The sequence below is a fragment of the Electrophorus electricus genome, chromosome 11 (assembly GCF_041902795.1).
Source record: "Electrophorus electricus isolate QZ-2024a chromosome 11, ASM4190279v1, whole genome shotgun sequence".
In the NCBI taxonomy this organism is placed as follows: Eukaryota; Metazoa; Chordata; class Actinopteri; order Gymnotiformes; family Gymnotidae; genus Electrophorus; species Electrophorus electricus.
In genome coordinates, this window is record NC_137507.1 from 5046834 (window position 1) to 5063828 (window position 16995).

General features: G+C 38.2%; 1 protein-coding gene and 1 long non-coding RNA gene across 3 annotated transcripts in view; one reads left to right on the forward strand and one right to left on the reverse strand.

Annotated features, from left to right (window-relative positions):
* The window catches only part of me1 (malic enzyme 1, NADP(+)-dependent, cytosolic), a 53131-nt gene extending 48381 nt beyond the window's left edge, over positions 1 to 4750 (reverse strand). The window contains exon 1 of one of the 2 annotated variants that reach the window (XM_035528446.2): positions 4595 to 4750. In XM_035528446.2, the coding sequence (XP_035384339.1) occupies positions 4595 to 4723 (129 nt within the window). In that variant the 5' untranslated portion in view covers positions 4724 to 4750. The remainder of the gene's footprint in view (positions 1 to 4594) is intronic. The other variant, XM_035528447.2, reaches the window with a different exon arrangement.
* LOC113578969 (uncharacterized) lies at positions 3547 to 4922 on the forward strand. The gene is made up of 2 exons (XR_003410814.3): positions 3547 to 4603; positions 4744 to 4922. It is a non-coding gene; the product is annotated as an uncharacterized LOC113578969 (long non-coding RNA).
* The last annotated feature ends 12073 nt before the right edge of the window (positions 4923 to 16995 follow it).

Below are 16995 nucleotides of genomic sequence, written 5' to 3' on the forward strand. Positions count from 1 at the left end.
ACACAAAAATGGGCTCAGAGAAATTGGTCCACTCTAATAAAGCTGCATAGAGTGAGAACTGGTACTTCAACACCCCCACCCCCACAAGAGAGCACTGTGGTCAGCAGCTCTGGGTCCTGAGGTGCCGCATTTGAAATTGAGCTTAACTCTCATTTTCACCACAAGCTGAAAGAGCATCTGTTAGTCTGTTAGCTCTGAAAAACATGATATGCTATATGTGTATGGTTGTAATGGGATCTGTACTGAGCCGCTGAGAGAGTGTTGTGTTGTGTTGCTTACGTTTTTTTTGGCTGCAGCCTGGCACAGAGAATTTTGCTTTAATTCACACAGGCGGTTCATTAAGTGAGATAATACAGGAGCACAGAGGGGGCCTGTGAAGTGTAGGGGGCTGCTCCCACTTCCTCTCCTCAGCTCCACAGAGAACCTCTTTCTCTCTTCCTTTTGCCTCTTGGCATCACACAGAGCACAAAGCATACACAGTTATAACATCCTGGCTGAACCACAGGTAGGGAGGGTGTGGGCTTGCGGGAATGAAGGAGGATGGGTAGCTTTGGGCAGGACTGAAAGGCAAATCCAACTGGTGGATGTGAGGTGTCGTGACTTTCATCACACAAGTCCCGCAGCATCAAATTAGGAATGTCCTACACCCTCCCTGTAAAATATACATGCATGTGGAAGAGTGTGTTTTTGCAAACAAGCAATAATTGATCAGGCTTAGTCATGAAGTCAACTGAAGGTAGAAAAAAACCTACTGATACGAGATCATTTTTACACTACTGGTTTCTATTCGATCCACCTGATCTAGAAGATTAGAAGCTATACCATGCTGAAGCACTCTGTACCAAAGGTGAATCTTGGGAAGTGGGGGGGGGGGGCTGGGTTTGAGGGGGGTGGTGGCTCTGTAACAACACGGTAGGGCCTCCCATGGCCCCCCTAAATGCAGAATCGAATAATTATTATGCATATAGTCTGGTTACACTTTGTGATTATATGGGGTCAAAGTGGATTTTAAAAGGATCTGAAAAGATATTTTTACCACTTAGCTTAGTGGAACAAGGCGCAACTGGGAAAATAACAAGCAAGACTGATATAGTGACAGCAGTAAAGAAGAAATAAAGTTGAGCAAAATGTCTTAAAACTATCCTGTCTACCCCAGCGAACGAATTTATTTGTGTATTTCTAACCAAATCATGTAATGTTTTTCAAAATAGTGCTTTTATTGTATATAATGTATAACTCTTTCTCTCTCTCTCTCTCTCTCTCTCTCTCTCTCTCTCTCTCTCTCTCTCTCTATATATATATATATATATATATATATATATATATATATATATATATATATATATGACTGTATCGTATGACTCAAAGGTGTCTGACAGCTTTTTTACATCAAAATCATAACTGCACATTAATCTGAATACAATGCAACACCATAAATAATAAATTCATAAATCATGTACAGCTGAAAACAGGTTTTACACTGGTAAGTTTGATTTATAAACATACAAAGTTCACTCACTCTATACAAAAATCATTTTAAAAAATATTGGTGGTGGCAGTTGTGGTGGTGATATTATTATTTGGCTATTATTACTGTTGTTGTTACATTGTCACTTGTTATCCAAAAGCCGATGCTTGCAAAATGAAAAAAAAACTTACTTGCCCCCTTGTCTCTCTAACAGAATGACTGACCCCCAGTCAGTCTAGAACAGCCACTTCTCTGTACAAATAGTCATGTGCAAATAAATGATAATCCTCACAAAGTATGCAGTTTCTTAGCAAAACTCCAACTCCAACATTCATTTAATTAATTCAAGAATTAAACAAGTCAATTAGGCTGAATTTAGGTTATTGACCTTAGGAACAGGAACAGAACAGAAAGACGCATCGTAAACGGAAGAAGGAGGCTAAGGTCTTGCTGTGTTTACTCCAGCATCCTGAGGCTGTGGCGATGAAACTATAGCAGCAACTGATAGAAATGTAGTCTGAAACAGATAAGTAATTTATGTAGTCTTTAAAGGATTCCAGAAGCACTGAAAGCATCAAATACATCTCAGTAAACTATTATTTTGCTATAGCAAATCACTCACAAAACTGGGGCGATTACATAGTTTGTGTCTGAATGCAAACACAGATTTGATTAGTAGATATAAGTCCGCATTAACTTTATGGGCCCCAAGAATGCACATTTGAATTAGCCAAGGATATACTCTAGCTCTTTCAGACCCCCAGATAGTAATCACCACAAATCAAGCCTAGACTCTGAGTTTATTTTGCTGTGGCGTGCCAAGTGGGCTTTTCCACTTAGACGTAGGCCTATCCTAAATATTTAACCAACACTAATCAGAGAGCTTCTGAGAACCACCTTACAGCACTCCACCACAGAAGAGGCTATTCAGATTGAGAGGGGGCCTAGAGACCCATTCACCTGACTGTGGCCTTGAGCATCGCAAAAGGCATCTCAAGCATGACCTCTATAAAAAATGGGTCACTGTCAAAACAACCTGTTGGTTTAGATGGTCAGGTTTTTTAAGCAAAAAAAAAACAAACAAAAAAAACCCACCAAAAAGCATACACTGTCTGAATCTTTTCTAATTTTTTATTTTTTAAGTGGAATATGAATTAAAAAAAAATTCACACATGCCAGAAGTTGTCTCTATACTGTGTGAATTCATGTACAGTATAAAGACATCATTCATCACATCTTGGTACAGCACACCTGGTTAAAAAAATGTGAATTCATTCTCTAAATGACCCTTTACAAAACACATGCACCTGCAACACAGCAGAGCCATTAACCCTAATGACAGGCAGAGCTTCATGAAGTCAGCAGAATTTGGTCTATGGCACTAAGCCAGCAGACCAGAAGCTATATCAGCTTAGACTGTCACCCCTGTCACGTGACCAGAGCAGTCCAGCACCCCTTATCAGAGCAGGGCGCAGGGAGGTAATCAGCCACCCCTTATCACTTTTATCTGATCACAAGAGAGAGGCCTGATCAGCCCAGAAATGGTGTCTAATCAGAGCACCAGAGAGAGAGAGAGAGACTTCATTCACATTCACACTATACTTAAGGAAGGCACTGCTGCTGCAGGGCCCATACAGTCAATCTCGGTAGGAAATCATGTGACTGATCCAATGAAACTGATCACAGAACAAACTGAATGCTAAATGAGAATCTCCCTATGGTTACAAGGAAAGCTTAATGGTTTTAATACGATCAGCACAGGCTTATCAGACCATATAAAAGCAAAATAATATGCAAGCCACTTCACATATGGAAACTAAATGTGAAAATAATGCAAAGCAATGCCAGTATGCTCACCATAAAAAGATTAATCTTATTACTATAACAGTATCATCCAGTGCATGAGCTGAGGTGAAAGGAGAGTGAGATCAAACTACAAATATTCTACTTGTTGAGACTCAAATCTTGATGTTTTCCTTATATTGTAATACAATGTTAACACATTCTAACATTTTAACACATAATGTTACTTCCTGTGGCTAACATCTAAAAGCTAAAAAAAATTAAAGAAGATTAGCCCAACAGCCAGAACTCATAAGCTTATTCCAAAGTCTTTTACTATTCTTGAAATCACACCAAGAATTATAGATACATTTCACTGTTAGTCATATGGCTTGCAAGGTGATTTGTACCTATACTCATCGCCTAGGTTGCTAGAAAAGTATATTTATTATAGAGACACTGAACTTATAAAATCATACTAACACAGCATCTTCTACGCTGCCACTATCATGTCAGTCTCGCTGTTGTGTTGAGAATGGTCCACCAACTAAATAATGTCTGTTCGGTGGTCCAGAAACTAATGAGTGCTTATGGAGGTGAAGGTTGGTGGACAATTGCGCATGGCAATCAGATGGGCTACAGCCCGTAGCGATACACCTGTAAAATCTAGCTGTAAAGTACCAAATTAAGTGATCAGTAAGTGCAAAGCAGGTCTTTCTAATAAAGTAGCTTGACATAGGAACAGGAATATATCCCACTCACTGCAGAAAAAAAATAAATCACACCGCTGTCATGAATCACCAGGTGCGTTTGTGACAAGAGGGGGATTAGAGAACCATGACTGCTCCCGATCACCCACAGCACACGAACTTTTAAACTAAGCAAAGTTTTGCTTATTATACGTTTTAATGAGAAATTATGATTATTATAAAGGCAAACTGTTCTAAACCTTCTCTCACCCAATAAAAGTAGTTACACAACATATAGTTCTAGATCCATGTTTAGCTATCTGTTCATCACCACATGGGAATAATTTTATGCCCCATATATTTCTATTGCGCAGTCCATTTCTTCTACGCAAATATACATTACATCCTCGCTATACGGTACCTGTGGCGACTACATGTTATGTGCTACCGTGTGCGCACTGCTAGACCGTAAACGACCGGTGGGCTGTCTTTAACCAGAGCGAGCAGACAGTGTGTATCCTGCGCCTTTAAATCTAATTATAGACTAGTTCTCTCGATATCCCCAACATCACTATCGTATTAGCAAACAAGCCGGCCAGGGAAACTGCAACTAAACAAACTGGGGGGAAAAGCCAACAAAACTCATTCGCGTTACCTTGTTCAGGTAGGGGTTGCGTGTAATGTCATACCCCCTCTTCTTCGTGTACACGAAAGTCTTGCTTTGGACTTCTGATCTGTGCATCTCGCACTCGACGGATTCCCGTTTGACTAAAGCGCGTGCCATGTTTTCTCTTCCTTAAATAGCGCACCGATCGCTGTTTGCGGATGGCAACAAGGGGATGTTTCGGCCCTGCCTCTGCTGACTCAAAAGCAGCCGCCGCGCAGTGATAGCGCAGAAAACGCTCATGGGCTGTGGCGTTATCGGTTTGGCTTGTTATGATGTGTAAATTTAAGCAATAATAAAAATCGCCTAACGACTGATAGATATGTCTGCCATAAAATTAATATACTGGTTTTTTGTTTGTTTGTTTTTAAAGTTATATACCAAAATATTTGACAGTTGACACAGGACGCTGTTACTACGCTATTTAAAAACAAAAATAAATAATTAAAAATATAAAAACAGAAAAGGCATGGAGCGTTTAATCAAAATATTTCTCTGGAATGTTAACTTTTCTGTTCTGCTCATATTTTTCTCTTTTACAGACTTTAATCAGACAGATTAAAACAGTATCACACCCACCCAATACGCAGTTTTAATCATTTTGTACAGAAATGTAAATTTTACATAGAAAAACACATAGCAGGTCTAAACTGGTGAAGACACTGGTAAGACACTTGGAATGTGTGAAATGTTATAAATAAACTGCCCTTGCCTATTTCTATATGGGAATCAGTATAAAATATGTACTACAAATCTTTTTTCAGAATTGGTGGGTAGTGTTACATGGCCTATATTATAATCAGAACATCAGGTCATGGTTAGAACATAGCCTTCAGTGTTGAAGGTTAGTCTAGTCAGCATTAGGTAATGGCCTCATGAAAAACAACATTGAGTAAGATCTCAGGGCTGAAGTATAAAGGGTGCGGCTAGAGTGATAAATGCTGTTGTAAGCAGTCTGGAAAGCTCTGGAATAATGATGTAATTTATTAATGATGATTATTAATATATTCCCATATCATTTATTGAAGTACTCACTACTGTAGGCCTCCATATTGGTTTTGTAGGGGAAGCAGCCATAGGCAGCATACAGACTACATTGTGTATGTTCCTACCTACTTGTTTGTGTGTTTTAAACTGCTATAAAAGTATAAATCCAGTGAAAAAATACTAAACTACAGCAAATTGAGAACTTGCAGTTGATTGTTGCAAAGTGTAATTGTGTGTGTGTGTGTGTGTGTGTGTGTGTGTGTGTGCTTGCATACACATTCTTGCTAATTCACAAGCCAGGCAGATAAGGCAGGCTGCTGAGTCACTGTGACTATGGGGTGCCTGCTGGCTGTGCCTGCTGGCTGTGTTTTACCACTCAGTGCAGGGGGAAAGAAGTCTATACTCACTGCTCTACTGCTGTTACAACAGATCAAGTCAAGTCAACCTTTAGCGTTGGCTACACTGGATAATACGATTAAACTCTGGGAATGTAATTAAGTTATATGTAATTTTAAGGGGAAGTAGGCAGTGCTGACTAAGCGTTTGTTTTTGCACATTCTAAACCTAATTACGTAACTATAGATATAAAACTTTCTGTAATGCTGAGGCAGGCAGAACTGAAAATTCTTTAAAATGACTGACACACTCAGAGTTGACAGGCATAACAGAGATGGAACAAACAAAAGAAAGAAAACACCAGCTATACAGAACACCAAAGGGGAACTAACCAAAAGGAAACTCAACAGTAAAACAGAAAACAACAGGCAGGCTAGCAAAATCCTACAGTAAGCACATTCAAAGACTAATAAATGAGATACAGGAACAAGGGATATAAATACATAGACTGATGAATGCCAATGAGACACAGGTGTAATAAATCAAGGGTGGGAAAAGTCAAAACGAGGCAGAACAGGAAGAACAAATGGGTAGAGATGGGAAATGCGACACCAGGGAATGGGAAACCATGACACTTTTCAAAAACTCTATATTCAGAGCTGTGTATATGGATGGCAGATCACATGTTCATCATACTCATCCAATCAGAATTGGTTTTAGATCAGGAAGACACCGCACTATGTAGTGCTTCTGTCCTGGACACACTCTGTACTGAGCGTAATAAGGTGCTTTCATAAGGACCACAAAGATATCCCTCAATTTTAATTTACTCCTAAAAGCTCCAGTCAGTATTAGATTTTTCACTTGATAGCTCGATAGGTTTGTCTAGCAGTGACCGCTGTGTATTCAGGGACATTTCCAAAAAAGCATCGCCGAACACTGTCAGGAAGAGAGGGTGATAAGCAGAGTGCTATGTGTGCGATGAGACTCCCAGAAGCCAGCACATCCTCCATAGATGATAAGAACAGGTGATAGCATAGACATGGCCAACCATTTACTGATTTTGTTGTTGCTTGAGGCCCCATTCAGGAAGAGCTGAAATGGCACCAAAACTTCCCCTGATTACTGAGCTTCTTAACAGAGTCCCATGTGATGTGTCACTGGGGGGATTTTTGTTGTTCAAATGTCTCTGCTGTTGCTATAAATCTGGGCCAAAATCTGAAAACAGGCGGCATCCTTTCATGTTTAACACTGTAAATGTCATAAATCAGAGGCAAATATCTTCAAACAGAGATAAAACATATTTCTGAAAAAAAGCAGGGGTGTAGAGTGCAAGCATTTGAGCCTCTCTCTCTTCTCTCTTTTCATTGTTTTGTTTAACTGTTTATAATGTCAAGTGAAATGTTTGTAGATTAGGTCCCCTGTGGATATATATATATATATATATATATATATGGCTATAATAGTGTCAAAGCAATTGATTACACCCAGGAATGAGAGATGCCAGTTGCCAAATCACAATTTTCCCACTCTATCAAAGGCTCACCTGAATGCATTTTAGAGGAAGAAAAGCACTTGTTTGCCACTTTTTGGCTCTTTTGCCACTTAGGACATTTTCACATTATAACTTTTTTCCAGACCCATGTCGGCTTGCTCTGTGAGTTCAGTACATTTGGTCAAGTTTGAAAGTTGTTTTCAAGCCTAGGAGTGGTCCAGAGTACCTCTGGTCCTTCTGAAATTGGTGGTCTGGGGTTTGCTTCTGAGCTCTGGAGTGTTCCGCAGCAGATGTGGAAGCTATCTGCTCGCTCCAGGCACCATGTGTCGGGCTATGTGATTGGTTCATTTCATAACTTGACTGCATTACTTCCCTTTTCAAGTTTTGTGTATTTTCTGAGTAAGTATGCTTACTATCTAGATAAACTATTAAAATCCATTTTACTCAGGTAACTAAAACTTTTGCACAGCGTTAAAAGTATATTTTACTTTCAAAGCAATCTATAGACGTACAATGCATCAAAAATCCTCTCATACAAGAATGACTGCTTGTTTGCAGGTGCTCCTGCACAGTGCACTTCCCTGCATTCCTAAGGTGCTCTCCCTCACTGCCTGAGCATTCATATCCAGGCAAAATAATTAAAAAAAAAAACAGCAAGAGGCTGAACCTTCTTCCTACCATTTTGCGAACCTACGCACAGAAATGCGATGTATATAATTGCGTAATTGATCCATGGTTCGGATAGAGTTCTTGTGTATGAAAACATAGTAGCGATAGTGAGCCCTTCCCTCAAACGAGTCCAGAATTGGTCCTGACTGCAGACTCAAATATTCAGGACAAGTGTGAAAACGCCCTTAAAGTATTAGTTTATCACACACCTTATGTATTCAGCAATCCTGAAAACAGTACATAACATAAGAGATTGAACCTTGTGTCAGTACATGGCTGATTTTTTAAGTGTGTTACAGGAAAATTAGTTTATTATAGAATTTTAGCATCTTTCATAACTCCAACATTTCACAAATGTCACAAACCTTTACAGCATAGCATCAGTCTACCCTGTATATAGTTCAATAAATGTATTTACCATAAAATGGTAAAGATGCCAAGGATAAAGACTTATAAGGTCCAGACCACAGAATATTAAATTAGTATTAAAATGTGTGATATCTGGAGAATAATAACTGTTTGTTCCTCCCCTGTGTGATTACATACTTAAGATGTCTGCCACCAGTCACAGATCTCTACGCTGTAATTAAACCTGGGAATTCCTCTACCTTGCCATCAGCCCAGAGAGTGTAGGAGACAATCTGATGATCAAGGATCAAGGATCTTTTGCCGCTACCCAAGTCTTAACCTTCACCGTCATATCAGAGACCACAAACTGTTCTGAGATCTGCATTAAAGGTCCCAGCAGCACCGGAAAGAGACAGTAAGGAATGAGCCTGATTACTGAGGATTACAGGCCTTCCTCTGGCACAGTCAGTGAGCAACACCTGGTCCTGATGCAGCACGCATACACACACATACACAGACTCACATGTGCTCACATGCACATACACACATAGAAGTAGGCAGCACACAAAAACATATACATATGTATGTATAACACACACGCCTCTGCTTAAATGAACAGGTATGTGTACACACACAGCTGTTTTTTCTCCTAGCAAAACAACTGTCATCTAAAATAATTCTCCTCTTGAGTTTTAGCTTACAGAAGTCTCAGAAAAATCACACCAACTGTTACACAATGCACTCAGATATAGCAAAAAAACAAAACAAATATGTGCTACTGGTTTTTTTTTTTGTTTGTTTTTTTGTGTAATTTTCAATGCTAATTGGTTGTTTACTAGGCTTATCGTAAAATGTCTAGTTTTCTCTGGAGAAATATATGAGAAACATTTGAATACATAATCAGCAGACAAACATGATGAGAACTTGATTACTTTTATAAGTAGACCTACAGGCACCCAGTCACCCACCACTGAGACCATTTACCATAAGCGCTGCAATGGGCAGGAAAAGAACCTTCATCAAGGAAGTTTCTCATCCTAAGCATGAACTTATGACCTTCCTTCCATCTGGCAATTAACTGCATCATTGCATTCAATGCACTGTTACTGTACTTTATGTCCTAGTTCTATAGCACTATTCATGTTTGCACAGTCCATTACTGAACTATTCATATCTGCAGTCACTGTACATATATAAACCCACTGTACATAATTATAATTATATATATATATATATATATATATATATATATATATATTATATTTTTTTGCAACATATATATTTTTTACCATTCAACTCAATCTGTAATTGTACTCTGCACAATGACAATATTCAAATCGAATTGAATCTAACCTAATCTAATATGGAAATAATCTTGACCAATAATAGATAGCTAATTAATTATGACTTATATTTTCACTCACATGAATTTAGCTAGCTATCTACCAATATTCCAAAAAGGAAGCCACTAGCTCTCTCTCTCTCTCTCTCTCTCTCTCTCTCTCTCTCTCTCTCTCTCTCTCTCTCTATATATATATATATATATATATATATATATATATATATATATATATATATATATATATGTTTGCATGTCTAATTTGCACATGCTTCTGGATACTTAATTGTCTGAGAAATTCGGGTTTATGATTGGCTCAGTCATTTCTCAAAACCAGAACTTAAAGCTAATACTAGAATTGAAGAAAAGAAGCATTCATAGATCCTAGGGGAAGATGTCACAATGAAATATTTTAAGGTTTCATTGCCTCTGGATTTGTTGTCACGAATGGCCACCCTACTCACGTCCCTGATGTCACGGTTTCCCTGTCTTCCTGCACTCCCTGATTCCATGCCTTAGTTTCGTTTTCTCCGCTCCCGTCTCTTCTTCTATACCACTCCTTGTTTTAGCTTCCGCTGTTCCCGTGTTCACCTGTATCTGTTTAGTGTCTGATTGTCTTGCTTATTTAAGCCCTGTGGTTTTTTTTGTCTTGTGGTTGTTGGTTATTATGGTAAGTTATGTCTCTCTGGCAGGTTTGCAGTATGCCCGTGTTACCACCACTACTGGCGTCGTTATTGCTTTTCTGTGTACTCCAGTCGTGTGTTATATCACCCGCAGCACCCCTTAGCCTCTGTTTGCTTTACCGTTCGTGTTTCCTCATTTATAAACCGCCTCCTGCATTTTGCATTCTACCACAAAGAAATGCTTTCAGTTTCCCACATTTTTAACTTGTTGGCATTTGATCATCTAACACACTTGTAGATGCACATTTGATGCTTGCTGTCAACCAAGTAGAGACATGATGATCTCTGAGTAGGGCATTTTGATATTCATATGAACCCACAGACAAACTCAAATGCATGCCTTTCAAATTTTTGTGTTTATGGGACAGCCTTAGAATGTAGTTTTTATGATTGGTACAATTATTTATATATAAGCCTAAACCTAAATCTAGAAATGTCAGTTGTCAAACTATAGCACGATTTCAAACAGTTCCTATCTTTCAGTTAGGATTTAGGCCATTATGGTACACAGACAGCGCTGATTATAATAGTTAATGACCTGTTGGCTTCTGACCAGGGTTGTGTCTTGTGTTTATAGTACTTCATGTGAATGGTGCATTTGACACTAAATCAAAACATTTTACTAGGTAGACTCAACAATATTGGGATTAAGGAAATGGACCTTTCCTAGATTCTTTCTTAGATTCCAGTTGCTTTCGTTAGCAGTTTGTGAACACACAGGCATTTCTAGGGCCCCTGCTTTTTCTCTATATGCTACATCTAAGTGAAATTATTCATAAACACTTGTTTAGGAATTATTTCACCCAGAATACTGGCTGGTTTCCATTGCTATGTTGACACTCAGTTATGGCTCAGCCAGTCAGAGAACAAATATCTTAATATTATTGAGGGATATGTAATGGAAATCTGTATTTTATACTGTATTATGAGAAACTCTCTCTTAATTCTGACAAAACAGAAGTGTTCCTATTAGTCTTACAGGCAGTGAGGAGAAAGCTTTAGGATTATGTAATAAACCTTGATGGTCTCCCAGTTATACCATGTTTAACAGTTAAACATCTTGGTGTAATTATGGATCCCAGTCTCATGTTTGAAGCACATGTAAATAATATTTCTAAGGCAGCATTTTTCCAACTCGGAAACATTGCAAAGATTAGAAATAGAACATCATTACATGATGCAGAAAAGGCATTTAGCACTTCCAGAGTGGACTACTGTAATGCCTTACTATGACTTTACATATAGTTATATAGGGTTTGGGTTACATATGCTTACATAGGGTTAGGGTTGGGTTCTGACAAATGATTGTGCCGATCATAGAAGTTACTTTCTCAGTCTGTAACAAATCCAAAAACATTTCAAGGGCAAGCAATTAAATCATCTATGCATTCATATGCAATGTGATATGGTCAATGTAAAGTTCATCCCACCTGTCTCTATACAGCTGACTGCAGTAATCAGATGGGCATTGTAAAGTTTATTATTCATGCAAAAACAAATGGGTATGAAACAAAGACTCAAACCTTTTTCATTGGAGAGAAAAAAAGACAGACACAATAAAAATGAAAATCTTTTAATGCCTGATATCAAATCCTGGGCTCAGTGAATCCCTATTTTCCTCAATTCTAAAGGTAGGGTTACGAAATGCTTACCATAAAGAACAGCTCACCTATATGTAAATGGCTGACAGCATGCGTCTACTGGGTGTCTACATGATTGCTTGACAAAGGCACCAAGTTTAAAAAGTTGATTTAAAGCAGTTGGTATTATGAAAAAAGCCAGAGGCAAAGAACCCTTGGAAAGCCATTATGTGCATATGTGTTTTTGTATTCAGAGCAATATGCTCAACATAAAGAACAACCGATATGTCTGACGGCAAGCATCAAATATGCATTCTCAAGTTTCTAAATCAAACAAAATCCAACAAATATAAAATGTTGACTCAATTCTTACATTTTGGAGAAAAACGAGATGGAATGAAATCTTGAACATATTCATTCTGCCATTAAAACTCAATGAATGCCTATTTTCTTAAATTCTAGCATTAGGGTTGGGTTACAAGAAATGACAAATTATAAATATTACTTTCTCAATCTGTAACAAAATATTAAGAGATAGGCATTAATCTGAGGGTTTATACACACAGTGGAATACTCAACATAAATAACATGCCACGTGTCTATAAATGGATGAAAGCATGAAATAAGTGGCCATCTACATGTTTGTTTGACAATGCAAAGTCACAAAGTTTAAAATGCAGAGTGAAAGCAATTCGAATTTTGAAAAAAGCCAGAGGAAAAAAACAACTTATTTTTTTCTAGAAATCATGCACTAGGCTCTGACAACGCCTGTTTTCCTCAAATCTGGGCTTAATAGAAATGATTGAGCCAATCTTAAAAAACTATTGTATCAGAATGTAAAAAATGCAGAATAATTTGAAAGGAAAGCATTTATGTTCATATTTGGTTTTATATGCAGCGTGATATACCCAACGTAAAGATCAACACACGTCACTGTATGACAGACAAGAATCAAATGGCCATTGAAGGTTTGTTAGTCAAGGAATTACCACAAAATATAAAATGAACAATCAGACATTTTCCATTTGCGAGAAAAAAGACCAGAGGAGGACGCCCCCCCTTGAGTCTTGGTTCTTCTCAAGGTTTCTTCTTCATGTTCTAGGGAGTTTTTCCTTGCCACTGTCACCCTTGGCTTGCTGACTGGGGGCTTGGACTTGGACATTTGTAAAACTTCTCTGTGATAGCATCTGTTGTGAAAAGTACTATATAAATAAATATGATTTGACATAATGAAATGTAACATATTTCTATTGTGACATCAAAAACAGTGTTCAGTGATTCCCAATTTTCCTCAGTTTTCAGGTAAGATCAAATCCAACAAACAAATCCACAAACATATAAAGGGCAAACAGTCAAGTCATCTGTGCATTCATATGCACACCGATCAGATGAACATAAAGATCATCCCACCTGTCTTTTACATATGCTTGCAGTCAGCCATATACAAATAGGTGAGTTGAACACAGATAAACTTAAAAACATGCCTGTCAAATGTTTCTGAATATTTATCACACTGTTATATTTCTGAATATTTATCAATTTAAATGTTTGCCTTGAGATGTTTCTGGATTGTTACACACTGAGAAAGTAATTTTTATGATTGGCTCAGTTATTTCTCATAACACATCCCTAATCCCAAAGAAATTCCTAAAGAAAATTCACTGAGCTGGGATTCACAAACACTTTTGATATCAGCATTAACATGTTTTCATTTTGTTTGCATCTATCTTTTTTTTTTTTCTCTCAGATGGAAAAGGTTTGAACCCATGTTTCATACTTGTTGGCTTTTGCTTGAATAATAAACTTTCCAGTGTCATATAGACAAAGGTGGGATGATCTTTACATTGAGCACATTTCTGTGCACATGACCACCCAGATGAGTTTATTGCTTTTGCCCTTGAAATGTTTTTGGATTTGTTACAAACTGAGTCATTTTTATGATTGGCTCAATCATTTCTCGTAACCTAACCCTAATCTCCATTTTATACTTATTGGCTTTTGTTTGAGAATGCATATTTGATACTTGCAGCCAGACATATAGACACATGTGAGTTGTTGTTTATGTTGAGCATATTGCTCTGAATACTAAACTACATATGGACATAAATTGTTTACTTTTCAATTATTTGGCATTTTTCCATAATGATACAATAGTTTTGATTGGCTCAGTCATTTCTTTGCACCAAAAACTAATCCTATTCCAAGATTTGATGTAAACAGGCATTGTCAGAGCCTAGTGCATGACGTAAATGTTTCTTTGCCTCTGTTTTTTTTTTTCAGAAATGGAATTGCTTTCAGTCAACATTTTAAATTTGGTGTCTTTTCTTTGTCAAACAATCATGTAGAGATTTGGAATACAACAGATTTGAGTCTACATTTCACACTTGGATTTTGTTTGACATGTTGGGTTGAGTTTTAAATTAAGCATGTTGGTGTGCATATGACCCCACAGATAAACTTATATGCTTGACTTTCAAAAATGTATGGATTTGTTTACAGAGTGAGAAAGTAGTCAGCAGTCTTCCTCATAGCAAGCCCTTACCCCAACTCTAGAACTATAAGAAAACAGGCATTAAGAGTTCCTTTTGGATGATGTCACTAAGAAAAATCTTAAGTTGTCTTTGCACCTGGCTTTATTTTACCCAGTTGGAAATGCTTTTATTCCACATTTTAAGCTTAGTGGCTTTGGTTGTTTAACGAAGTTGTAGATTGCCTTTTGGTGCTGTATGCAATCCACTTACAGACAGGTGGGCTGATCACTGAGTATACCATATCCGGGTACATATAAACCCAAAGATGAACTCAAATACTTCTGTTTCAAATGTTTTTGTTTATATATATAATATAAAATATTATCAATATATAAAATATATTGATACTGGACTTCATTGGTTTATTGTAATTCCTGCTACTTTACATGTAGCTAATGGCAGCTCAAAAACAACATGTACGTATCAGCCCAAGTTAATTATATGCTACAGATAGTTTTTATAGATCTGCCTACACTGAAAGAGCAATGAGGAAGCTAAGGAAGGAATACCAGCCTGTAAAATGCCCATTGATTCCAAAATAGTGTGTATTACAGAATATTCTTCTGAATTCATCTAAAGTTTTCCTGTTCTTATAGAGACTATTTTTACACAAGCTTTAAGGTTTAAAAACAAGGCATTCCTGGACTTCTAAGGCTGTATCTGCTATGTCAAGAATGTAACACTTTTATCCAATGTGACGGTCCGGCCCTCTCCTCTCAGACGACTCCATGTGTGTGTGTTTGTGGGTTCATTTGCATGGCCACTCCCTCCTCGTGTATCACACCTGTTCCTCGTTTCATGTCGTTACAGTGCATGTATATAAAGTTTTGTGTAGTCATTGATGTTTGTCGGTGTTTGACCATGTGTGAGTCTGTATTCTAAGCTGTCTTCGTTGTGTTATGTAAGTAAATAAACGTGTCAATGTGTTCAACATGGTTCATTCCTGCATCCTGCCTAGTGTCCCGTGTTACACCCAACTATTTACAATACCTGGAGCCTAACTGGATTATGAAAGGTAGTGCATACAGGAATACTACAGTACTCAGTAGTACTAGTGGTACTAGAGTAACACTATACATTTTTTAAAAACATTTATTGTTTTGGAATATTTAATGTTGTTGATAAACCAGGTCTACAGCATATTTTTTCCACCACAACCCCCCAGCCAGACCAGGGGCACATTTATATGCTTAATGGTCACTGCAAACAGAGATTGCAATAACAAGTATAAAAACAGAATAGTCTAGAATTAGAGTCTAAAATAATATAAAGCAACAGTGGGGATAGCATTAATAGAGTGATCGCATGAAGCCAATGAGCAAATCTGCTCTGTAAAATAAGCAGTGTACACTTTAACATTGCATAATGAAACCTGCAAAATATGATCTTTATAATCAGGAAGAAGCCGCGTAGCCGTGCCAACCCAACCCATCCACACTTGTGGGCACACTTCCTGCCATCACATTGGGGGAGAGTGTCCCTGGAGGATTATGTTGGGGCCCTGGTTGTGGTCCAGTGCAGACTCTGCAAAGTCCAACCTGCCGACACTGGACTACCGGGACCAGTACGATTACGGCTACCAATATCCAGGATCGGACTCTTTGGGTCCTCCTTGCCCCCCATGGACTAAGAGGATCCTCCCTCTGGTTCAGAGAGCAGGTCAGCGGACTCTGAAGGTCACAAGCCTCTGGCACATAAGGCTCCAACCAAGGCACACCGCTCTACAGCCAGTAAGCTGCTCTGAGTTACCTTCAAGGAAGCTTCTTCATCAGAGGACGCTCCCTCAACTAAGGCACACTGCCTTAGAGCCCATGTGCCTACTCATGCACCTTGACATGGCGAAAAGGAAGCATCACCAGTGCCTGCTCCAGAGACAGGCAAATAATCTAGTTTGTTTCCTAGCTCGTCCGTCCAAATCGGCGAAGGGTGCTCCCCCTGGACTTGCCCCCTCCTCCTAGACTCCTCCCCATGTCAATATAATGTCCTGTTGGTTTGCCATTGTGTCTGTGTGGATATCTACTTGACACCATATGCTCTTTTAAGTCTTCTGTGGTTTGCCTCGTATGATAATCTGTCCATGTAGTGTTGTTCTTCATGTTTTCCAGTTCGTCATTGTGTCAACTAACATCTGTGTTGTGAGTACAATTGCATCCTGCCTCGCCACCCATGTCACAATAACAAAGATATGTAACAATGTCAGAAAATACACTAATAGCACTAATACACTAAAATCACAAATAGGAGTGAAACTGGTTTGATATGAAATATGGAAGCAGTGTAAAAGCCAATTTAGTTCCAATTTGCTACGCTTTGTTAGGCATATGTAAAGCCTGATTTTGAAAACAGGTAGTATTTTGGACGATTATTTTAAAGTCTACTGAAATAAATTACTATAATTAAAAGAGTAAATCACAAGAACTCACC